Below are 26,375 nucleotides of genomic sequence, written 5' to 3' on the forward strand. Positions count from 1 at the left end.
AGAGCATTCAGTTTAATGATTATTTCAGTTTCTGTGCATAAAAGCCTGAGAAAATCTTTTTTTTTTTGTTTGGACAAAATGACAGTACAGCATACAATGAAACTACTGCTTCACACTAAAAAGAAAGCAAAAAAATCTATAGAACTTTTTACAATTATTCATTATTAATATTTCTGAGAGAGTACAGCATTAATTAGTATTTATAAAGTATTTTACTTTATAATTCAAGTTGATTTCAAATTACTAAATTGCACCTGATAAGGAGAATACACTATAACATGGATCTCAAATGCAGCTGGATAATAAAGTTTGCTTTCAACCTGACTTTTATGCATTTATCACCACAGCTCTGTAGAAGCTATAAATTTCATGAAATCAGGAAATGCATAAAGGTCGACTTACCTTGACTGGATAGCAAGATAGATGGTACGGCGGAATGCAACCAGATTCACCTCTGTCTTATCGTGAATGGTGATTTTCTCTTGTTCTAAAATAAGGAAATGCTGTTTTACATGACAGTTAAATACATTTTGCTTCACAGATTACAGATTAATGATATGACGGGTACATTTATGCTATTAAGGTGTATAAATACAAGGGTTTTCTGAATTATTTTAAACGTTTTCTACTCCGCAATTGTGATAAGCTTGTAACTCACCTAACAGATCGATCATCACATATGAAGACAATATAAGATTCACTTCAATAAGAATAAAAGGTTCAAAGTATTTTATAGTCCTAAAAATAAACCTGTGCACAGAACATTGTGTTTTACACTAGATAACAAATAGTAACAATAACAAGAGGATATGACAAGAAGAATAAGCAGACTGTATACAATCCAAGAAAACTGATATTAATATCTGCATTAGTAATAATAAAATATCAAGATGGGTAAATAGATCAAGCAAGAATTAAAATTAGATATAGTAAGGTTGAATACAAATTACTAAATTCAAAAGCACTTAAAAGCATGAAAGCCTATCCACCAAACTCAAAAGATGAACAGTACTTAGTTAGCATAAAATCACTCTTGCATGGACAAGTGTTATTTTATTAAGGGTGTCAAAGTTGAATTAGGATTAAGCTAATAATATCAGTGTTTGACAGTAATAATATGAAACTATTTGACGATGTTTTAACAGAATAAAAGAAGCAAACAGACCTATCATATAACTTGATTAAAGGATAATTTCATGGTCCAGATTTTAAACACCTGTTTAAAATTCAATATAATTAAAATTAAATATCTATCTCCATGTACATTTTTGCCAATAAACATTTTTCCATTTAAAATGCGTTGACAGTGATAATTTCAACCAGTTAATTATTTACTTAGTTTTAAAAATATTAAAATAGTCCGAACATTGTCATAACTCAGCCTTGATATGAGTACTGTGCCCTGAATTTCCTTTGCGTTTTTACCTTCTATTACCAGATTTCATATGGATAATCTCAATATGTGAAGCACCAATACCACTTGATATATTATCTGATCTTTTTTATATAAAATCTTAAAATTGCCTAAATAGAAGCATCCAACAGTAATGTAAGAAAAGGCTTTAAAATGACAGAATGACTTACACACGTTTGAGAAAGAACAGATGCTATACTTTACACAACATTACCTGTTAAGGTTTCACAAAGAACATTTAAAATTGCTGACGCAACATAATTCGAAACACTGCCGACTTAGCAAAAGTGGTAAAAAAAGAACAAGTTATCATGTAATGAAATACGGATAAAAATGGTCAAGTAACAACATAGCAAAAAGTGGTTTAGCAATCAGTGTTAAACTGAAAATACATATAACTTTTTCACAGTACAGTGAAAAGGTTTACAACTTTCTAAAAACAGGCTAGCACGACTAGGGTCTCAAACCAAACCTCACTTTCTACTGTGAAACTACTGCTTTTACTATCCAAACATAAAATAACTTAAAAATACCCAAGCAAGCTTTTACTGGATACTGTTCACTCAAAACAACTTGATGATGTAATTTGAAAACACTTAGATTTAGTCAAGTGGATAACACTATTGAAAAAGTAACTCCATTATCAAATATCTAATGCGTGTCAATAGTTTTTCACCACTTGTTCTCATCAGTTGATTGCTCTAAACAAGGACTACTGGAATAAACAGTTTTTAACTGGTACACAGAGATGAACAGGTATATAGGACACAGAATAAATTAAGAGATCCTAAATGATTTATAGTTAAAAACAGAATAGACTTATATTGCATGCACACCATGCCGCTTTTAATGATAAAAATCTAAGTGCTTTCATCCACAATAAATATATAAAATTGCTTTAATGGTAAGCCAGTATTGGTGAAATATGAAGGACAACAGATGACTATGCGACAATCCTAGATTTAAGATAACGAGCAATTTAAATAAAGCTTTTTTTAAAAAGCAGGAGAAAATACGATTGAATGAAATATTCAATTTCATCATTTATAATTTTCAGGTAGTGAATACTTTTAATTAATATCAGTACCTTTTGTTGACAGCTCCTCCCCCCATTATAGCATTATAAAGGTAACCAATGTGGTATCTTTTTTAACTGGATTAACTTGGACACTTGCTATTGATTAACAATGATAATGCAGTTAGCATACAATATATCAAAATTCTGATATATCTCGTGAACCGCAGCACCTGTACCTTCTTCTTCATTGTCGTCATCTTCTTCATCTTCATCACTGCCATCTGCATCATCTCCAGAACCTGAATCACTGCTGCCCTCATCAAGAATCTCTAAGGCACAGAAATCAATGTGACTTGAATTGACTTCGTTACCAAGCTCACCAAAAACTTGACTTTTGTCTTCTGATTCTACAAAACTTAACTGATATGCTGATTTTAAGACTGAACTTTAAAGTTCTTCCTGGTATAAATGATTAGTCTAAAAAAGACATTGGCACAAAATATTCTCCAACAAGACAATAACTAGCCTTCTACAGCAGGAATGGGTGGATTAATTTTGTTAATTTAAAACCTGAGAAAATATATTTACCATCTTTCATATTTCTTTTCATAGAAATATTCACAATGCAAACACCTAAACACTTTTGAAATAAAAGCTTTACATTGTATACATATTATTAATAATATATATTATTGCTATAGCAATTCAGAACTTTACCCTTTTTAATTGTTCTGTACTTCTCTTCATTTTCCAGAAAGTTAGGGTCCATCTTGAATACATCTGCAAAAATTAAACATTGTTTTTTAATAGCAAGAGCATTAGTTTGCAATTAGACATTTTACAGCAATTAAGTAATTATTAATGAGATGTAATCAAAGGCAATTACCCATAAAATGCATTTGCAATCTATTAGAAAAGTATTATTCATAACACACTTAATATGATAACAGCTTCAAGCATACCCTGAAGTGTTTTTTGCAAAGATTTTCAATTATAGCACTTTGTCTTTGGAACCACAGAAGCAGCTTCTCCAAATATGGAGTACCAACAGCAGAGTTATATTCAGGAAGGATTTTTACACACAACATTACACGTGTTAAAATTCTGCTCACGCTTAATTAGATTTGAGAAAGTAGAGGCTCATACTTGCCATCCTTTATACATAATTAGTCTTTGCCCGAAAGAGAGAACTGCTTACGGATATGTAACAGGGCTCTCTACTAATTCAATTTATGTGATTTTGCAAAAGCAGACAAAAACTATCAAGGGGATTTAAGTTACCCCACATCTCCAGGACTTAGTGCTCTTGGAACTCACTTATTCTTTTAAAATGAACAAAAATATTTCATGTTTCGTATACATTTCTGTGTCAATGTACAATAGGGATTACTCCTAAATTACTGTTGCATTAATAAGAAACTGCTTAAGATATAAAACTTACTTTGCTATTACAATGAAAACATTTATAAGCACAGAAGAATATGTAGAAATGTCAACGAAGAAAATTAAACAAGATTCATGAGAATCCAATGTAAAGCTTCCTGTATTAAATGCATGCTAAAATCAGTAACATTAAAGAAATGAAAATGTGAAAGATATCCCATATTATCAGCAATATTATTTGACACTTGCGAGTATAATAATAAAATACATTACTAGCTCCTTACGATTAATACAACTGGCCATATGAAAGAAGCAATTTCACAAGTACCTTGTTGAAGTGTACAATAGTTTTGCTTTACCTGGGATTTGAACCTACAACCTTCCTGTTATGAGTTCACAACTCAACCTACTACTCCACAGTGCTGCAAATTTATATAGGTCTGGAAATGTTTGATACTAGAAATATTTTAGAGGCTGTTTTTACTATTATCAGAAATATGTGCTTGCCTTTTTTATTACTCCCGTTTGGATAATAATTATAATAATTAATAATAATTGTTCACACTTATATAGTGTTTTTCTGGACACTCCACTCAAAGCGCTTTACAGGTAATGGGGACTGCCCTGCATCACCACCAATGTGCAGCATCCACCTGGATGATGCAACCGCAGCCATAGTGCGCCAGAATGTTCACCACACATCAGCTATCAGTGGGGAGGAGAGCAGAGTAATGAAGCCCATTCATAGATGGGGATTATTAGGAGGCAATGATTGGTAAGGGCCAATGGGAAATTTGGCCAGGACGCTGGGGTTACACCCCTACTCTTTTCAAGAAATGACCACAGAGAGTCAGGACCTCGGTTTTATGTCTCATCTGCAGGATAGTGCCTGTTTACAGTATAGTGTCCCCGTCACTATACTAGGGCATTAGGACCCACATGGACCGCAGGGTGAGCACCCCCCTGCTGGCCCCACTAACACCACTTCCAGCAGCACCCTTAGTATTCCCAGGAGGTCTCCCATCCAGGTAGAGACCAGCCTCACACCTGCTTAGCTTCAATGTGTTGCCAGTTGTGGGTTGCAGAGTGATATGGCTGCTGATATGCCATATCAGATAAAACAGATCCAAAGGAAAATATTTTGCAGATCATGCATATATTTAGAGTTCCCAGAAAAACACAATTTCTAAATATGCAAGAAAAACATGCAAAAACATTACTGGATCACACTCTTTTACAAAACTTACTGAGAATATCCTCTGGATTGTAATCATCTTCCAATGGAAGCATATGAGTAAACTGATCCTCCTCCTCTACTAGATCAAGACCTTCAGGAATGATTGGATGATCCTTAAAGCCATCTTTACGAATTGCAAACATAACCTCAATCATGTACTGGACACGTTTGTCAATTTCTGACTCATGCAGGATGTTTCGCAACCGTTCAAATATAGCTGTAAAAAAACAGAGCATCAATAATAGGACAATAAGACATGACAAATAAAATCTAACAGTAAACCTTATTATAACTACTACTATTATTACTACTTATAACGAACATGATAACCACATAAAAAAATCCCATTCATCAATATGGAACCATACTATAAAAGGGACATAATAAAATATAGCACAGTGGGGTACACTTCATGTTAAAATCATCCACAACAAAATTATAACAATAGTTTTTTAGAAAACTGAAAACAGACTGCATCTGATCTGTCAAGTTAAATGGATGGATTGTGGCTATGTTAAGCTCTACTGTACACAATGTACTTACCATTAATGCCACGTGGTGAGACCTCAGTCAATTTGAGACCACATTCCTTCAGAAAGCTGATGGCCACTTCCACACTGTCATCAGTGGGCCTTTCCAATAGCAGAGTGAGCATTTCCAAACACAAAACCTCATGAGCCTGTAAAAAGTCACACATATTTTCATAAAATCTTAAATGTTACTGAATATGCTAAGTCCAGGCTGCATAAAAGTATTAATCTTTTTTTAAGTTTAGCATTCTCTGTTCTCCAGATATATTCATTCCCCTAATTAATTAGGAACAGAAACATCATTTAACATGAGTAAATTGGATTAAGTCCTTTAAAAAAATAATACAGCATACTATTTTAGATTATAGTTGCACAGAGCAAAGTTTTATTACAAATAAAACTTTTATTTGTAATAATTGATTTCCAATAATTGAAGGCCATTTGCCCCCTGCCAAATTTGCCCATTTAGTAGTCAGTCGCTAACCGATCCAAGGAACTCATCTGACTATTTTTAAAAAAGAAACCAGGGCATTGGCTTCAATGACAATGGAATGGTACTTTGTTCTGTACTCCCACATCCCTTTGGGTAAAAAAGCCCCATTTGTATTCTTCCTTTAAGTAAAATCAGACAAAAACAAATCTACAATATAATTCTTCTCTATGGAAGTGAAACACGCACCCCCTGAATGATGCAGAGACCTCCAAGGGTGTTCTGTTTATCTTTTGGTCTTAAACAGGAAGACATTTAGTGGTAGCAGCCACCATCAAGGTTAAGGTAAGAGAGGCATTGTATATTTAGTACCTTACAATGATTTATTACCCATTCTTTCACCAGTTTGTACATTATTTTGAGTCATCTTCCTGCTTGTTTATTCATATACTGTACATCTGTTTCACTGACAATGCTGTTAATTGTAAATACATATAACTTGTCTTACAACCGGTAAACAGACTTGAGAATATTAATATAAGCTTTTTCCTAACCTTCTAGAAGCAAGCACAATCAAATTAAACAGCTTTATTCTTCATAATATTATCCTTCACACAATGTTCAATTACAAAAACATCTTAACCAAATATTAATGAAAACCGAACACTTATGGTGCAATAAAACATTTAAATTAATGACTAAATGATAAAAACGTCGGCAAAATTGTGTTATTTAGTTTAGTTGCAAAAATAGATATTGGCTAAAGTTACTCCAAAAATTGGTTTAATTAGGATTAGCCTAAAATTTGTAAAGCACCATGCCAGTATCATTAAAAACAAATAAGAATATAATTAAGTATACTTACAATATTCTGATTGATCAGGTGGGCAACAAACTTTGATGCTGTCAGACATTGTTGCTGGAAAGAAATAAGATACGTTAATGCTTTCAAAGTAAAATGCATTCAATTACAGCACAGAAATAAAGCATTTTAAAAAAACATTATTCATTTACCTTATCGTTTCTTCGGTACCCCTTCCGGAAGTTAAGAATTAATCTCTTAAGAATGAGCTCTCCAATTTGAGGAAACTTTGAATTAATAATTGCCACAACTGCAGCATATACATGAGTGAAAATAGGGGAGGCACTCTGTGCTTGTAACGTTGACCTGGCCAAAAGACCCCTGAAACAAAACGACCACACTGTCATCTTCTAGATCGCAAGAAGTTTTTGGAAAGCAGAAGTATTACAGAAATACACACTTGCATTTATGGAGAGAAAAAATACCTACCTTCCTCTCACAATGTTTTCTTGTAGAAGTTCGTTGATAATATTGGCAATGTTGGAGACGTTCACTTTGTTGATGAGACCATTGATGGATTTCTTCAAGGCTTCCCAGCTCATTCTCTGATAAGCCAGACTGCAATAAAAAGTAAACACAATGAACTAGAAATAGAGACCACAATGTAATATGCACCTTTACAAAAATCCTTCAAATGTACAGGATTATATTGTTTGTTGATTGTACTTGTTTTAAGAAGGTGTATTGCTTTATTTTGTCATGAGACACAAATACTATGTACAGTATGTACAGAAAGTAAACCCTCTTTCAATCCTATGGTTTTATATATGAAGACATAACAAAAAAATCATCTGGTCCTTACCAGGTCCTAAAATTAAATCTAACCTCAGGTAACAAAAAACACATAGATTCCACTATGTCATTATTTAATCAGCAAAAAATAAGCCAACATGCAGAAGCCATGTGTGAAAAACTAAGTACACCCCATGATTCAGTAGCTTGTAGAACCACTTTTATCGTTTTCTGTATGAGCTTATCAGTCTCTCACATAGTTTTGGAGGGATTTTGGCCCACTCTTCTTTACAACATTGCTTCAGTTCATTGTTTGAGGGCATTCGTTTATGTACAACTCTCTTAAGCTCTCGCCACAGCATCTCAATGGGGTTGAGGTCTGGACTTTGACTTGGCCATTCGAACACCTTTTTCTTTTTCAGCCATTCAGTTGTAGATTTGCTGGTGTGCTTGGGATCAATGTCCTGTTACATGACTCAATTTCGGCCAAGGTTTAGCTGTCGGACAGATGGCCTCACATTTGTCTCTAGAATAGTTTGGTATAAAGAGAAGTTCATGGTCGACTCGATGACTGCAAGGTGCCCAGGTCCTGTGGCTGCAAAACAAGCCCGGATCATCACCCCTCCACCACCGTGCCTGACGACTGGTATGAGATGTTTGTGGTGGTATGCTGTATTTGGTTTTCACCAAACATGGCGTTGTGACCAAACATCTCCACTTTGGTCTCGTCTGTCCAAAGGGCATTTTTCCCAAAATCTTGAGGTTTGTTCAGATGTAACTTTGCAAACCTAAGCCATGCTGCCATGTTCTTTCTGGAGAAAGGGGCTTTCACCTGGCTACCCTTCCATGAAAGCCATACTTAAGTCTTTTTCTGATCGCACTGTCATGAATTTTAACATTTAACATACTAACCGAGGCCTGTAGATCCCTAGATGAAGCTCTTGGGTTCTTTGCGATTTCTCTGAGCATTATACGGTCTGGCCTTGGGGTGAACTTGCTGGGACACCCACTCCTGGGAAGATTGGCAACTGTCTTGAATGTTCTCCATTTGTAAATAATCCTTCTCACTGTAGAATGATGGATTTCAAATTGTTTGTAAATGGCCTTATAACCCTTCCCAGATTGATTGTTCCCACATAGGTTCTGCATTTTGGCTTTCTTTTTGGTTGATAAATAATGACAGTGAAATCTGTTATGTGTTGTCTGTTATCTGAGGCTAGATTTCTCTAATTATAGAAGTTGGTGAGGACCAGATTATTGTTATTTATGCCCTGATATGTAAAACCATTGAATTGAAAGAGGGTGTACTTTCTTTTTCACATTACTGTATCTTTAAAACCTTCGTACAGATATATCGTACATTTCTTGAAAATTAAAAGTATTACTTTACAGAATAAAATAAAATAACATGTAAGAATAATCCTGCACTGTTATTTTTTTAATAGGTACCACAGAAAGCTGTACCTTTAAATATGATTTATAGACCTTATGGTATAAAGGACTAAAAGGCCAAGCAACCACAATTTAGCCAGAAAGCTTTTCACCAAGTCTGAAATTCTAAAATAATGCTAAGCCTGTATATTGTCTTGAAGTTTTTACATGGCCTTTATAAGACTGAAAATTCACCATCTTCTTAAAGGGTCCTTCTGCTCTTCTAACAGGAGCTACACAGAAAGCTCAGTCATAGTATGACTGCCAATAGAGAATACAGAATGTTGTTCCAAAAGATATAAAAAGTGATACCACAAATCTTTAACAACAGGTATCCTAAACATTTAACCACTAGCAGGGAGCAAACTGGGTGCATCTAATTTTAGAAGAACTATCCCAACCCTTGCTTCAAGAAAACCACAAGGAAAAAAAAATCAATCACATTATATTCTATTGAATTTCTCAAGAGTGTTTAGCCACAAGCTATACATCAAATTTGAGGCAAACCATATTTCATTCTCAGAAAAAAAAAAGTCAAGCAAGTCAAAAATCCTCCCTGGAATCAGAGACTCTGAAACATCCTACCAATGTCTGCCATCCACATCAGTTTGAATCACCTTTCACTGCCAAATATAATAACCAGAACCAATTTTGCCTTTAATGGAATATCTGGAAATATGAAACTTGTCAAAACTGACTGAATTAATATCACTATTAAGATTTATTGTTTTGAATCTAAAACACTTAAAAAGGATAAGTTAAAAAACGTAAAAAAGGATTTTTATTTTCTCCAAAACATTATTGAGATGCAATGGGAAGGATTTATGGCTTACCTGCTCTTGTCTGTAATCTGTTCCTGCATCATGCGCAGTTTGGCAGGGGGGATGTAGGCTCCACCTGTGCGAGTCAGGATGGGGTCCAGCTCTTCTTTCTTCTTCTTCACTGGAGGCTCTTCAGCAGGGGGAGGTTCTCTCTGGAGAGGGGATGGAGATCTGCCTCTCCTCCTGGAATCCACCTCCCTTTCCCAGCTGGAGTGACGCATACGATCCCTTTCTCTGCTGGACCGGCGCTCACGGCCCCTGTCCCTGCTTGAATAGTAGTCTCTGTCCCTCTCTCTACCCGAATACCACTCTCTCACGTTGTCTCTGTCCCTCTCCCTGTCAGAATGTCGCTCTCTCTCTCGGTCTCTTTCTCTGCTGGAGTGCCGCTCTCTTTCCCCGATAAAAAAAAAATATCCAAAACAAGAATTAAAAACTTGTTTTCCAACTATATGAAGATGTACAATGGGTTTGCACGTTGTGCTTATTTTTTTTATTTTGTTGCAAATTTTGCTTCAAGCTGATAATGAAGAGACTAATACAGTACATTAAAAATAATCTAAAAACTTTACCATGTGTCCTTCTACCCACTCAAATACAAATCAGAAAAATAAGCAACTATGATTAGAAAATAATTTAGTTTAAAGGCTAAGTTTATATAGCCTTAAATGTATACTGATGGAAAGGTCATCAAAAACATTTATGTTTTTGACTTTAACATGAACTTCTATGGGTGTTCATCAATATTGTTAAACTCACATAAAAGTCATTATTACAGCAAGTGGACATAGAATAAAAAAGCATTTTGATTTATCATTGCAAGAAATAAGCTCTCAAGATGAACTAAATGAGCCAAAACATATACTATGAAATAACCAGTCATTATATCCCGCTCCTACATTTTTGAAATTATACTTTTAGCATGCTCACTACATTACAACAGACAGTTGTGTAAAGAGCAAGTCACCTGTCACTGTATCTTCCCACGGCAGGACGTCCCCGCTCATATCGCCGATCACGATCTTCTGAGGAACTTCGATCCCGCACTGGAGGTGAACGCGACCTTCTGCCTTCTCCATCCCTGAAAAAGATAACTATTGCTTTAAATACAAAATAAAGTGCTCAAGAATATTACCAACAAAATTATTGATTTTTACAAATGTCTTTCATCACAAAAATCATTGTTTTAAAAAACGTCCCAAGAGAGTCTTAAAACTTATACTAATATACACTAATAAAGTTTGTTTGCAACATAAATTCCCCTGCATGCATTTTCACAGTGTTTTATGTCTTTAGTTGGGGCTGATATGCACACATAATGGGATAGAAAGTGAATGGCACTTCATTTTGACAAAATTAATTTACTTAATTTACTCATAATTCACATGAAGTGTCTGACTCAGCAGTTTGTACAAGATCTCCCCAATGGATACTACCCAAGGCTATAAGAAAATGTGTACCATTTACAAGTAACAATACCTGATATTACTAGACATTCTGATGTCTGATGTAAAATATGCTCAGAATAAAAAAAAAAACTTAAAACCACTTAAGTTTTTTTTACAACCTTAAAGCAGTACAATGTCCATTATACCGGTATTGTACTGAATAGACATCTGTAAATATATTAACATGTTATCAACAAGGTTGATCAATAGGGGGTTTACTGTGAAAGTTGCAGGATAGTATCTTGTGCAATCGATGCTATAATGCAGAAATAATCACAAGCTGTACATCTGTGATGCTTGGTTTGCACCCGATTGCAAATGCTGTCTTGTGGGGTTTCTTCCTGTTTCTCTCAAAGCCTGGACAAGCACGTGTCTTTTCACCGGTGTCTGAACCCTAGTTGACACACTTTGCCCCAGATCACCCCACAAATGTTCTACAGGGTTCATAGGGCATAGGGCATGCACAGCATAACTACTACACTTACTGCAAAACACAAACCAGCAAGATTAGTATTTTCATTGTTCTGCTGGAATTTTGTCAAATCAGGATGAGCCTGCTAGAAAGGCAAGTGACGTCCCAGGACTTAATCAATGTAGCACTGTGCACTCAGGCGATCATTAATCACTGTAGAGCAGTTCTATGGCAATTAAAACATTCCTGCCCAGACCACCACCCCTGGACATTCCCATCAATTTTGGAGAGATGGTGTGACTCAAATCACAGCCTATCACTGACAGACTGCATTTGACTCTAATGAGTTGTTAGGTTAGAAATTGTCAGAGGAATACACCTGAAAGTGAGCAACATTGCACTTAGTTTGACCTCCAACCTACCAATGCCACAAATGTATTTTTCTTTGGAAACACATTGCATTTTTGTAAATGTATGCCCTTTTCTTCTTTTGATTTATTCCAGGTTTAATAAATAATCAAACTTGGTCTTGGGGGACCACTATATCTTCTGGCTTTTGCTCCAGCCAAGCCTTTAATCATAGACTAATTTCTGATGTTTTTACTATCAGCTTTTAAAAAGCTGATTGGCATTTGTAATTGGTATCAGCCCTGTAACAAATCCTGAGTTTTAGAGCTGTCCTAACTAAGGTGTGCTGTATGAAAACAAAGTTCACTTCTGAAGAGGGTGAAAATATCACTGTATGTCTGATACATTATCTTTATTAGTTGAGTCTGTTCATCAGAAATATCAACTGTAATAAGACCTGCTTAGACAAAAATAAGAGTAAGCAAGTTGTGGAAAGACTGCTTTATGTTCTCTATGCTGAAGCTGTTAACACATTACCTTTGAAGTGCTGCATTTTTGAAACCCAGGACTAAGTGCAGAAAAAAGGAAATTGAAAGTAAAAACAAGGAATATGAACAATTAAAAGCATCAATTAGCACTTGATATTTAAAATGAAAACCATCAGACTTGGAGGTCCCTCAAAGTACCACTGATCAAAGCACTCGAGTGTATCATGATCAGTCGTGATTCAAAGAACACCAAAAACAGTCAATCATAGCCAAAAGCTATATACTTTGTTTTTCTTAAGACCCAAGCAGGTAAAACAAATTCGTTTAATGTTCTGTACATATAAATCACTAAAATCCCGTCATATGCACTAAGCAAATCCTTGCTGACAATGACTGACATTAAAAACAAAATACTCAGAGTACAATTAAAATATCTTTGCTGCCACATTATACCTGTAACTTGGAGAAGGACTGCTGTGTTGGTCTTTTCCTTCCTCATTTGAGCGATGCTGAAATAAAAGGAAAATAAATGTCAATGCTTAACTTTATATTCACAAACAAAGGTGTATTTTAGATATGTATAGATAATAAGATAATATTATCTTATCTTACGATGTGTATAGATAATTATTATATATTTATTGTATTTCTAGATATATTTTAGATTACCACTCACATTTTAAAGTTGAAGAACGGCTATTGCTGTTGTAAAAGAGGACACAGCAACAAAATTCAGATACATACTCTATTTCTATTCCCAAAAGATTCTATACCCAATTAACACCACAGCTCTATAAATATCCCTAGAAAAAGTACCTGTATATAAAGTAAATCTATTCTTAGTGTACCATTAATCTCAAATGTTGAGAATTGCAACATTTATTAAATGGTTTCTGGATTATTTTTAATGTATACATTTAATTATATAACTTAATATTCATACTGCACATGGTCATTGTTTTTCTCCTCTGAATTCATTAGCTTGAAACACCTATTACATGAAGCTGAATTTACATTTGGACTAACAGTTGCCCCCATCTTGCAACTTTCCTTTTTTTTTCAAATTTACCCAGATTAAGTAATTTGAATTTTTCAGATATGAATTCTTAATTTAAAAATATGTAGAAAATCTACTCCAATAGCTAATTAAAAAAGCTTAGAACATGAATGCACACAGCATATCAGAAATGAAACTGAAATGAAAATACTGAAGGCATGATAGGGATATATATCACAGTATCATATTATAAACATCTCTTGCACTGTACTACAAGAACTAAACAAACAATTATAACACAACTATTCCACTGTTTTTAAAGTCTTAGATTAGATGAGTTCACAAACCCCAAAATGGCTAAATGAACCTCTAAGGCTGCTGAGGCATTTTATCACTGACTGGTTGAAAGTATAGATATTTTTACTACTGAAATTCTTAAAGGACACGAAACAGGCCTACTCACAAAATGGCTATTACTAAAGTACAGCAGAATGTTGTGGTTTGCTGATCCTCTTATGTGCAGTCAACATTTTGAGACCTGTTTTACCATTCTCAGACAAAAACCACAGCTTTTTTGACAACTTGGCTGTGTGGACAAAGTTTATTTTGGATCCAGCAGAGTCTGGTTCAACAATATTAAAAAGCATTTTAGCTTCCATAAAAATGATGCACAATCTGCATCAGCCGATCATAAAGCTGATTCGGAGTTTCGCGGAGCACCTGTGAAATTCACAGAACAGAAGGGATATAAGATAGAATATAAATGTTTAACTGATGAAACGTCCAAGCGCGAAATAGTTTAAAGCACAAAAAAGGCTGTGGCTACCACTTTGTTTGAATGCCTCATGGTTCTAATGCAAGTTTACAGCCCCTTAACCTGATTTTTTTTACGTTAAAATTGGAATAATAATAGGGTCGGAGCGGTGCCACTGTGGCTAAGGATCTGTGCCTGTGGCTCGAAGGTTGCTGGTTCAAATACCGCGGCTGGCAGAGGAATCCTACTCCGTTGGGCCCCTGAGCAAGGCCCTTAACCCCAACTGCTCCAGGGGCGCTGTACAATGGCTGACCCTGCGCTCTGACCCCAAGCTTTTTTCTCTGTCTGTGTCTCTCATGGAGAGCAAAGCAGGGGTATGCGAAAAGACGAATTCCTAATGCAAGAAATTGTATTGGCCAATAAAATGATTATATCTCTTATTTCTGTACTTCACAGACCAAAAAGATGACTGGGAGCCTTACTTTGATTTGTGCCACTCTACTTCTCATTTTACTGGGTGCTCCACTTGAGCGACTCCTGCTGTCTTTACTGCTGTCGCTGTCTGAGCCACTTGAGCTGCCATTTTCAGTGTCATTGTCACTGTTTGCAGAGGATCCCCTCCCACTTCCAGCATCAGGACTTCTCTTTCTGACACCCGCTGAGCTTCTCTCTCCCTCCATATCCTCTGCAAGACAACAATAATGAAGCACCCTTTCATTATTTGATGGAATATTTTACGTATTCACCTTTAGATATTCTGATTTTCCTGAAATAAAAAAAACAAATGATTTATTAGAAAATATGGAATTATGTATGGTACAACATGTATATGACTTATGCCACGCCACTCAGTTGCGTAAACAAACCAGATATTTTGAGAAACAAGTTTATTTTTAAAACTCCACTGTTTTATCTTCTGTCATATACTTATTTGTGCATTACATGGGCCACATTCTGACAAACCAAAAGACACTGATGTAAACTGCTGAACAATCAAATTAAGAGAGCTACATTTAAAACAGGTAATTAAAGAAGTGAAAAATGAATGCAAAAATCGAATTTAATCAAATCCAAAAAGTATCAGAAATGGTTTAGTAAACATATCTGCCGTATTTCAAAAATGCATTTTTTGAACCAAAACATTTTATGTATTAAAAGCAGCACCTCTTCATGCAGACAACCAGCTCACTTGTCACATCACGTTGTGATTCATGATATATCTGAATATTATGTAAGCCTACTTCAAAGCCACTTTCCCCATGCATGGCTAACCAAAATGGAATGAAAATTTTCAAATGTGCAAAATAAAAGACCAAAACTCTATTGTTTGACTGTACTTACCTTTAGTGAACCACTTAATTCAGTTGTTTCAAATCACAAATTTACAACACAAATTCAAGTAAGAGGAATTCAATCTCAGATATTACCACCACTTAAACAATAGCAGGAGATCTGATGAAACCTCATGGCTATTTATTTCAATTTTGAGTGACTTTTGGGAATGTATTTTGGGAATTTATGAAAAAACAAAACCAAAAGTACTCTTCTCCACCAGTGAAGCAAAATATGTTTATCTTAAAATTCATAATTATTAAATTTTGTTTACTATGAACATACCCTCAATGCTATTTTCAATCAATTATGAAACCATAGTAATAGTCTGATAACATTAATCCCTCTCCTCCACCTACTGTTGTATTCCTCTAGAGTGGAGCTTGGAAATGTGCTGAGTGATGAATTGTTCTGTGCTGACACTGCTTGTATGTGTAAATTCTAATGCCAGCTGTTACAAAATATCTGGAGAAATGTGATATTTTAAAAGATGTATGAATTTAACTGAATTATCTAAGTAGGGAAAATTAATCACAAAGAATCCCAAAAACACACAGCAGATCAGGTAGGGAAGGGAGACATTTCACCGATTAAATTAAGGGAGAATGGAAGGGGGGGAGGGGAGGAAAACTGACAGACCAACTCCAGTTTCAGTTGAAAGCCAATTTCATTTGTAGTAGAAAAGTACTCAAAACAGAGGACAACAACATAACATGTAAAATGCCACACACAGTCAAAACAAGAAATACAAATGCATATACATCTAAATTGTTTGCTGCACAAATTAACTAACTGCATCAAAAGGAACACATCTGGCAATCTTATTTCACTTGGCTAAGATTATACTATTGTTCTAATTGTTCTTTGCTTGCTTACTTCTAGGTTTTTTACTTTAAGTAAAATTTTGGTATGACTCGATATACAATACAAAAAGGTTATTTATAGAGAAACAGTTTTTATGGAGCATCTTTTTCCCATAAGCATAATGTAAAATGGAGGGACAGGGACCAAAAGAACATCCACTCAGACTGCAACTCAATGCAGGGAATTTTCTCTCATAAGAAACAATCTAATATGATATAAGGACTGGAAGATGGTAACTTTCACGTGTAGGAAACAAAATATAAGTACTTTACTGTAATAACACGTACACATTCAAAACTATTTTTGAGTTCAAGGACCTTTTAACTTAACTATCTCTAAAACACTGAATTGATATTTTTCTTAACATTTATAGGCATAATAAAAGCAATTTGAGAATGCTAATAGAAAACCTGATATAAAATGACATTTTTTTAAAACTGCTATCCTATCACATTTCTCATTTTCAACAGCAACCCATTTTTGTTATACAGAAACATTTTGGACTGCATTTCAAAAATAATATACCTTAAGGTATCAATCATTTTTATGACCACACCTTGAGAAGTTTACAAGTTATGCTGGATTGGTTTATACTGAGCACTAGTTCCGCACAGTATGACATAGAACAGACTAAAGAGAAAAATGCAAAACGTTGGTAAAACTACACTGGCAAGAAAATGACATTACTTTATATATGAATATGGATATGAAACATATAGGTACTATATGTACTGAGATTCATTATTTTACAATCCATAACACAACTGTTTTGCCCTAGAGGTTTAATACTAGAATAACACATTGAAATATGGGCATGGATTTTGGTTAAAAGCCAAAGTGAAACAAGACACTAACAAACTGACTGCCAATACAGATGGACATACAGATGTTTTAAAAAGACTGATCTGTAAAATACTATTTTTTCATTTTACATAGTCTATATATGCACATTGGATTTGATTTACAACAGTACATTTTAAGGAGTTTTAAAGGGCAGCATGTTAAACACTAATAATCCTCTAAATAACTTTTTATATTGTAGAGGACAACAATGTGTTCTATGTTATCTGACTTTGTGAATGAAGACCGAGATGGCCATCCTTTTATAGGATGCAACTGAATTAAAAAAGGCACCGAATATCACCAGCAATGCGTTCTAGCGCATTTAAAATGCCCTTGAGCAGGAACTGTCAAGAAGCATGAGGTTATACTATATTCAGCTCTAAGTCCCAGCAGTGAGGCAGATGCAATATCTCAGCAGAAAAAAAGGTTATAAACATTATCTAGAAACGAACAGATCAACACCACCATAAAAGCAACTCCAATGATGATAAGGAGAGTGCTGCTGACTTTTATATAGATGAGTTACTAAACAAAATACTTTGATACAACAGAAAGAAGAATCCATTTAGCAGAATTAATTACAGCATACTTTTTTTGGTAAAATCCCCTTCTTATGTAATTAATCCTTGAAGAATCCACATACTCTTTGTACAAAAGGTGGCACAAGTCACTTAAATTACCTAAATTCTAATGGGATCTGTTCAAAACATACTGTAGTAATTGTAACCTTACCTACTTCCTTTTATGAATAAGTAGCACAGTAAAAGCTCTAGACAGTTTTCATCTAGCCATATTAATCACTAGATGGTCTTCCGAGAGCCAGGTGGTCACGTTCACGAGAACCCAAAACACACAAGCCAACTCAGACCATCCAAAAGCCAGGAAGCAGAAAAGTAATAAATCCATCTCTGGCATGCCTAAAATAATTAGTGTAGAAAACAAATGAAGAAAAGAAACATTCATTGAGGAAAGGTGCTCTTCATGAACAAATTCATAACTTACCACTCTTTCTTCCTTTGCTTGTGCTCTCTTCTTTTTCCTCAGAGGAGCTCCGGCTTCTTGGAGACCGATCCATGGTAAGAGAATTGGAAGCCTGTGCACAAGAGACAAGAGAAGTAATGAAGATATGCTGAAACTGGAGCACAGGTTTGTTGTCAACCCCATGTATCTACTATAAGAGCTACCACAGAAACCATAACTATGCATAATAATGCCAGCACTGCATAAATTACACCAAAGAAACACTACATACACATTAAACAAAAAGGCTAAAACAATCTAACAGCAACAAAAACTGAAAACTGCAACTCTTAAATGTATATACAAGCCAAAAAAGAATCAAGTGATGCAGAAATCCTATGGTCAAAAAGGAACAGAAGCGCAAAAAAAAACATTACATAATCATGTTTAACCATAAATCATTCAAAAATTCAGAAATTACATAAAAGAAAAAAAGCTTTCAGAGCCCTTTATGCGATGCAGCACACAATTCTCAGCAGAGACCATTTGAGAAAGGACGTATTGAGAAAAATCTCATTTTTTAATGCATTTCACTGTAAAAATGTGATTGAAAACTTATTGTAATCAGGGACAAATTTCAGGAAAATAGGATGCAAATCTGACTAGTTGAAGTTGTACTGATATAGCACTGTGAAATATAAAGGACACCTCACACAAAAACAGCTCGAGGTGTACTGTCCTCGGCACAAATGAAAGGTGTCTGAGAATCAAAGCTCAAAGCTCCTAGACAAGCTTTTCTTGTTTGTTTAGCAAACAGCTTTGCTAAATTCAGGCATTATGCTACACATTTGTGCAACAACTGCAGATCAGTTCAAAATACACTGAATTAACAAAAATGAAAATGTAAGAGACATAAGGTAATTTTTAATCATTTCAAGCATTCAAACTTTTCCTACATATTAAGTTAAAAGAATATATTTGGACTCTCAGGCTATGCAAAATATATTACACATCAATTTTACATAGGATTTCTGACTCATCTGACCAAAGATAATACCTGGTAAAAGCAGTGGCGGCCTCTAGCGGTAGATAAGAGAGAGAGTCTAGGATAGGGAGATGCTTTTTACATTTCTGTATGCTAAATATTCCAATTATCATTGATATCGATTCTTCATAGATCTTAAATATCTTCAAAACAGATTACGGAAGCCAACGCAAACAACTTTTATTAAAGACCACAAACATTTAACATTAAGATGTGTTGTGAGTGTGCATTAGTGACTTTTGCATTGGATAGTTTGAAGTCCAGGATGTCCTAACAAATTTCTATAAAAGAAAACACAACTCTGGCATTCTTTCAAACAAGTTTCATGACATTACTTATTTTTTAATCACCCATAATTTCTTCCTGTGGAAATACCTGAAACTTTTTTGCAAAATGTTTTTGTGAATGTGAATATAAGTGTATATTTCCAAAGCTTAGGATATACTTCCTTCTTTCCAACGAATACAACATTCACAGATACATCACCTTAAATGAATAACACACTCAGAAGAAGAATTCAGGGAGCCCAGCTCATTAAAATGTTAGCCACAATAATTCAAACAATTCAGGTTTAAAACTACAACTATTTTTTTTTTATTTACTCTTCAAGCTTTACTGATGGTGCAAAACATTTTCGGATTGCAATAGGTGTTTTAACCTCCTCTTTCAACTTCAATATAAACAACTTTAAAAGACGTTTATTTTTTTTGTCACAATACCTACTTTGTCAGCTGTGCTGTTATAGGTTACACACATTGCAACGTTTCGGGACCCACTTGCAATGCAATAACGCTGCTGAGTGTTTTTTACGCCCAGTAGGAAAAGCATGCTACAAAGAATGTCAAATTTATAGCAGCAGGAGTTTTCACAAACATGTGATACTTCAATTCCACTCTGAAATAGAAGGAGTGGCTTTAAGTTATCATATTTATATAAGCGCTATTTGCAAAAAAAAAAAAAGCCATGTGCATCAACTACTGATGCAAAATCTGTTTAAAGGATAACACATTTATCAGGCCTGTAAGTGGATATAAATTTGATGTAATCCATGGTAAAAGGCTGTAGAGATGCGAATGACTACCATTCACTAATGCAGCTTTCATTATTCATAAGTCTCAATATATACATTTCTGAGGGTTTTAAATGTAATAAACCATAATACCCTACAAAAATTGGAATTATATATTTTAATAGCTGTGCTGTTTCATTACCTACTGCACTTCCAAATCAACATCACAAAACTGTATGGACCTGTTAGTAATATGGAATATTCAAAGCTAATGCAATTAGTTCTCTGCACTTGTTTTCCCTGAGCTAATTTTAAGGTTACCAGTTGCTCTGTTTCCATACAGGTTTCTAGTCACTTCTGCCTATAGCCTCAAAGGAAGTGCTCAAACCTCAAGTGCTGATCACCTCTAGATACCAGGAAGCTTATTACAGCCCCATCTTGCACACAGTCAAGTCACCAAACCAGAATTATTTTAAATCTCTCCGAACCACTTGACAAAAATTCACGTCCAGCTGAATTTTGAATACCCACAAGCCAATATGGAATTTAAAGACCGAAAAATTTCTGTGGAGTAGGAAAACTGTTGGATCACTTTTTCATAAAGTAGATGATTTCAATTATTTGTGCTCCCCATTCATAGCATTATTCTTGATTACAGGACAATTCTTCGGGCTAATACTGACACCAAAATATATTTCTTACTGAAATGCATGTTAAAAATGCTGTTTATGGTAAAATTCCAAGGCAGCTGACTGGATGAAGCAGTAACGGCCTCATTGCAGAGGGCAAGCTAGTCCAGAATTGACATATTAGCCATCTGTGACCAGAAATCCACAGTTGTTCATACATACCATCCTGATGTCAGGCTTGTGGGGGTTAAAGAACCTTAAGTAATGATCCCTCTGTGGCCTGCCAGTTGCCTACATAAGATGACATTCCCTTTCTTGTCCTTTTTCTCATTAGTTTATCATTTCACCTGTGTTCCTACTATCCTTTTTTCAAATCTAAAAAATACTAGGCTGTAGCCATGACAATACTTTCACTTGAAGTTAAACGAAGATCCATCTTAAAATTTTATCTCCTAGTTGAACTAGCTCATATTGAGTGAAAATATTTTTTTTCCAGAAAGCTCTGATGAGTAATGCATTCTACTTGTGTCCAAGATACTCATAACATCTTGTATCCACTTTATTTATCCCACAGGGAAAGAAAATGTCAATTCTGCAAAATGCATCTTTTGAAGTAGATGTCATGTCATTTATTGAACAGATGTCACTGCATGCGTTATTATGAAAATCTCCTCAAGAGACCAAAATTGTGTTTTCAATAGGAAAAGGGCAGGTGAAATGCTTATTGGTATATTAAATCTAAGTATTTATTACTGCACTCAATCACAAACCCTAATTGCCATTACCAATGGTGCTTTACAATGACAAAAAAATATTAGAGCTCACAGACAAAAATTGCATATTCATGTCATTTATAAAAAGAAATATCTGTCTGACTATGTGACGTGACAACACCCTCAATTTCCAGCTCATTGTACATGTCAACAATACAATATCCTGACAACAATAGTTTTAAACTTTTAGAACACTATAATTCTTAAGATGCCTGGATTAACAGCAGTAGGAATACCATCTGGTAGTATCCCTCAAAATGCAAACAATTCCATGTTGAGTTGCATTCCCTTACTTACAACGGCTACGGTGCAGTCCGTATGTATTTGGACAGTGACACAATATTTATTGTTTTGGCTCTGTACTCCAGCACATTGGATTTAAAATGAAACAATGAATATGAAGTTAAAGTGCAGAATGTCAGCTTTAATGTGAGGGTTTTTACGTCTATATTGGGTGAACCACAAGAATCACAGTCCGTTTTATACATAGTCCTCCCATAGTCCTAAGAGTGAAATTTAGTCAAGCTACTGGATTTAATTGCATCACTGTCATGGAATCTTTAATCACGATCTTGATTTAACACATTGGCTGAAGGATGGTATCTCCTACAGCACAATGCCACCCTGTCACAATACCAGGCCACAGGTGTTGAAATTATGGCCCAGAGGTAAGAGGACCATTTACTTGTCCACCAACACTTACAGCAGCAGGCTGGCTTTCCTTAGAGGTCTCCTGCCCCAGCACTGTCCAGGACAGAACCTTGGCTTTCACTACTTAGAAGTCTAATTATTGCAATCACTACAGCTTTCATTATTAAAAAGCCACATAAAAACATACGGTTAATTTCAATTTACATAGACAATAGATAGCTGAATGATGTTTTGCATATATTCACACGTATCCAGTAGATTCAGAATGTATCAAATAAGAATAACCTTAAAAGTAAAACACTAATCCAGTGATTGCGCAACATATATACAAAAAGCCTGGGATGACATTAAAACTGGAAGATATATGATTCATACATCCCAAGTACATGGCACTTTGTCCATTTAAAGATTAAAATAGCTACTATTAAATATCTGAACATTGCTGCCAAAGCATTACTTCAAATATTTTGTGAAATCCTGGGATTTGTTTAAGGTTGTAGGCATTTGTATAAAGGAAAATATAACTTTCACTGGCTGGTTATCAAATTCTATTGAAATAAATTAAGAAAAACAAGAAAATAACAGATGCACCGTTATCAGAGAACGTTATCTCCTCAACCTGTCCACACACTTCTGTCTGCGTCAAAGGTCAACTAAAACTTATAACACACAAAACACTATGGTAAATATAAACCTGAATAAGAACATAAAATCCAAAACACTGCTTAGCAAAATGTTAACTTTGCAGTCATATCACTCTGCAACTTACAACTGACAACCCACTGAAGTTAAGCAGGTGTGAGCCTGATCAGCACCTGAATGGGAGACTCCTGGGAAAAACTAAGTTTGCTGCTGGAAAAAGTATTAGAGGGGACAGTAAGGGGCGCTGATCCTGCGGTCTATTTTGTGGGTCCTAATACCCAGTACAGTGACGGGGACGCTATACTGTAAAAAAGACACCATCCTTCAGATGAGATGTAAAACCGAGGTCCTGACTTGTTGTAATTAAAAATCCCAGAGCATTTCTCGAAAAGAGTAGGGGTGTTACCCCAGTGTCCCGGCCAAATTTCCCATTGGCTTTTACCAATCATGGCCTCCTAATAAGCCCATTTACGAATTGGCTTCATCACTCTGTTCCCTCCCTACTGACAGCTGGTGTGTGGTGAGTGTACTGGCGCCGTTGCATCATCCAGGTGGATGCTGCACATTGGTTGTGGTGGAGAGGAGTCCCCATTCCCTGTAAAGTGCTTTGAATTGAGTGTCCAGAAAAGTCCTGTATAAGTGTGAGGAATTAAGAATTATTATTAACTCAAAGTAAATGTCTCACAATTCTGTTAAAAAATAAGTCAGCATATTCAGCTTCAATAATTTTATGTCAGTCTTAGATGTCATTGCTGCTACAGAAGAGAATAGATTTTGCAAACATATCTAAGTCACACCTGCCTTTCAGTACCACCCATGAGATTTGCACTTTTTAGACAGACTGCTTATTCCTTTCAAAACATTTTCTAAATAATAAGAATGCAAAACATTTTGAAAACATTCAGAATTTAATTCTACACTAAGATAACGAATAAAAAGATAACATTCCGACAAAACTAACACACGCCTTTGACTTTTTTACACTATAAGACTCAGTGATTTCCCTGTGCTGTGACACTTCATTTCCTTAACTACATTTCCCCCACAATAAAATTCTATCTTTCCCACTCAATTTACCTCCATTCAAAAATCAGTTCAGAATCTGCAGGTATGAGATGGAACTAGAATACCATCAGAGATGCTACATAAATTATATGTATAATGCAATCAAATTGATCTTGACGATAAAATGTTTGAAGATCTCATGGTTCACAACTGGTTTTGGTTCACAAAACCACAGGTATTGGGGAGAAAATTCAAACAACTTGTACTGTCTACATATTACACTAGTCAAAAGTAAAAGCAGTGCTAAGCAACAGCTGGCAATGTTCAATGTTCATTAGTGCTGCTATCTTATTTGACTATTTTATATTAATTGTATCAGAAAAATACGGATAAATACTTGAATTTTCAACACCAGTCCATTTGGCATTAAATAGTTTTCCTCCACCACAAAGCAAATGAAAGGGTGTTTTACATATAATCAATAAAATACATAAACGACATAAATTCACCATAAATGAACCCAATGGCCTTTACTGAACGATAAACAGTTATCGTTTAGAAAATCGGTAACTGACATGCTCACAATTCATTGAGGTAACTGAACTTCTCCTTATCTAATGGAGTATGCTGCTACTTCCAATATTCACAGCATGTAGGCCTACATTTCAGTTTATCTTGAGAAAATCCGCTAAGAGTGAAGCAGTGCCACAAGTGTATATTAACTGAAGGAAAAGCATCATCTACAATCTTCCTGGAACCAGTAACGCATCACAGATAGGACGAAATAAAACTCTTTATTTTTTTCCAAAACATTTTATACAATCACCGAATCTAAACCTGCACTAGATCTATAAAAACTTCGTCGCCATAATTTGTGTACTTACGGATCTAGTATCCGAGGGAAAAATGGAATAAATATACCAACACCTGTTCCTATTAAATTCGGCCTAACAATAACAAAATGCGAGAAGCTTACGTACACTTTCCTAATATTGTTGATAACTAAGCTATCGTCTCTACAACTCCAGATTTACCTTAGATGATGCAGACAAACGCGTTTTATTCAACAATGTTTTAGTTATAAACTAACCAAAAATGCGTATACTAGTAATAGTTTATTTTTACGACTAATTAAACCTGGGTCATATTAGTAACTGGGAAAAAACTTTTTTAAGCTAGGAAATGTATTAAAATCATAATGAAGAAATATTTTTAATAGTTTTTATACCCAAGGGAAGAAATGTTTACTTGCATTGCGCCATGTGTGACAGACCGGAGTTCTTTATAGTACAGGGAAGGCCTGTACACGTTTCGTCAATGCTTAACCTTACTACGACGATCAGAACGCCTAAACATTGAAGTGATATTATATAAATAATTTAACTATGAAACTATGACAACAATATCACTCAAAGAACATGAAAATACTTTCTTTTTACCTCCTCTGTTGCAGTCAAGTCGCGTCTTGTTTCAATTTCAACTTCATTCGATTCCGCGGCCATCTTTCCTCAAGTGAAGATCACCTACGGATCCTTGTAGTGCTCAAAAGGCACGAATTGGTGAGCCTCACGCTACCTGCTACATCAGCAAAAGAACGCGAAATTCGAAATCACAGTACAGTGTATCGAAATCTAAAATAAAGACCGTTACTTTACCAGCACAATAGGGAGTGATAAAAAGATAGATGTATTTATGTTCTAGACAAGATTTAACTAACGTGTCTAGTGATTTTAAAGATCATTAATTATTGTCTTCATCAGCAATTTGTAGATCATTTTTAAAGAAGATTTCAGTGTAGTCTACGAACACAGCAGAGCCGGAAAGCTGCAACATACAAAAGAACAACAAAAAGACTGCTGTAAGTAGCAGTTTTATGACTTCTAACATTACAGTAATATTTTGGGCTGAATGCTTCACAGCAGCATTAACATCTTAGATCCTGACTTGATCTGATCTCAGATCTCAGAAGTCTGGTCATTTTTGGGATAAAGATACTAAAGATACCAAGGTTGCTGCTGTATGTGTTTTAAGTAGACCAGTAGGTGTAACTATTTCCTTTGAAGCATGATTTCTAAAACTAATACCCCACTAAAACTAAAACTTTCTAAAACTAATATGGCAATAAGGAATACTGTGCCGTACGAACTGCTTTTCTGTCCTGGCAGTTTGGTTGTTGTTAAAGTCCCTGGACACTGTTTGTGAGACTACGGGGATGAGCTCTGTTTCACTAGATAAGTTCCATTTTAGGTCTGCACAATTTGTACAACCTGAATTTTTTAATTTAATAGGTGAAGCATTTTCTCACTGCTCCCCCTGATCT

General features: G+C 35.1%; 1 protein-coding gene across 2 annotated transcripts in view; it reads right to left on the bottom strand.

The window, feature by feature from the left end:
• Nucleotides 1-25,602, bottom strand: part of cwc22 (CWC22 spliceosome associated protein) — a 47,903-nt gene extending 22,301 nt beyond the window's left edge. Inside the window, exons 1-14 of one of the 2 annotated variants that reach the window (XM_088605153.1) lie at nt 25,495-25,602; nt 18,344-18,434; nt 14,785-14,987; nt 13,005-13,060; nt 10,823-10,936; nt 9,871-10,248; nt 7,304-7,432; nt 7,027-7,195; nt 6,878-6,931; nt 5,596-5,731; nt 5,063-5,269; nt 3,150-3,212; nt 2,669-2,761; nt 403-487 (exon numbers count right to left, since the gene is read on the bottom strand). In XM_088605153.1, the coding sequence (XP_088461279.1) occupies nt 403-487; nt 2,669-2,761; nt 3,150-3,212; nt 5,063-5,269; nt 5,596-5,731; nt 6,878-6,931; nt 7,027-7,195; nt 7,304-7,432; nt 9,871-10,248; nt 10,823-10,936; nt 13,005-13,060; nt 14,785-14,987; nt 18,344-18,434; nt 25,495-25,557 (1,841 nt within the window). In that variant the 5' untranslated portion in view covers nt 25,558-25,602. Of the gene's footprint in view, nt 1-402; nt 488-2,662; nt 2,762-3,149; nt 3,213-5,062; nt 5,270-5,595; nt 5,732-6,877; nt 6,932-7,026; nt 7,196-7,303; nt 7,433-9,870; nt 10,249-10,822; nt 10,937-13,004; nt 13,061-14,784; nt 14,988-18,343; nt 18,435-25,494 lie in introns of both variants that reach the window. The other variant, XM_088605152.1, reaches the window with a different exon arrangement.
• Nucleotides 25,603-26,375: the final 773 nt, after the last annotated feature.

This window comes from Lepisosteus platostomus, chromosome 14 (assembly GCF_059453375.1).
Source record: "Lepisosteus platostomus isolate fLepPlt1 chromosome 14, fLepPlt1.hap1, whole genome shotgun sequence".
NCBI lineage: Eukaryota > Metazoa > Chordata > Actinopteri > Semionotiformes > Lepisosteidae > Lepisosteus > Lepisosteus platostomus.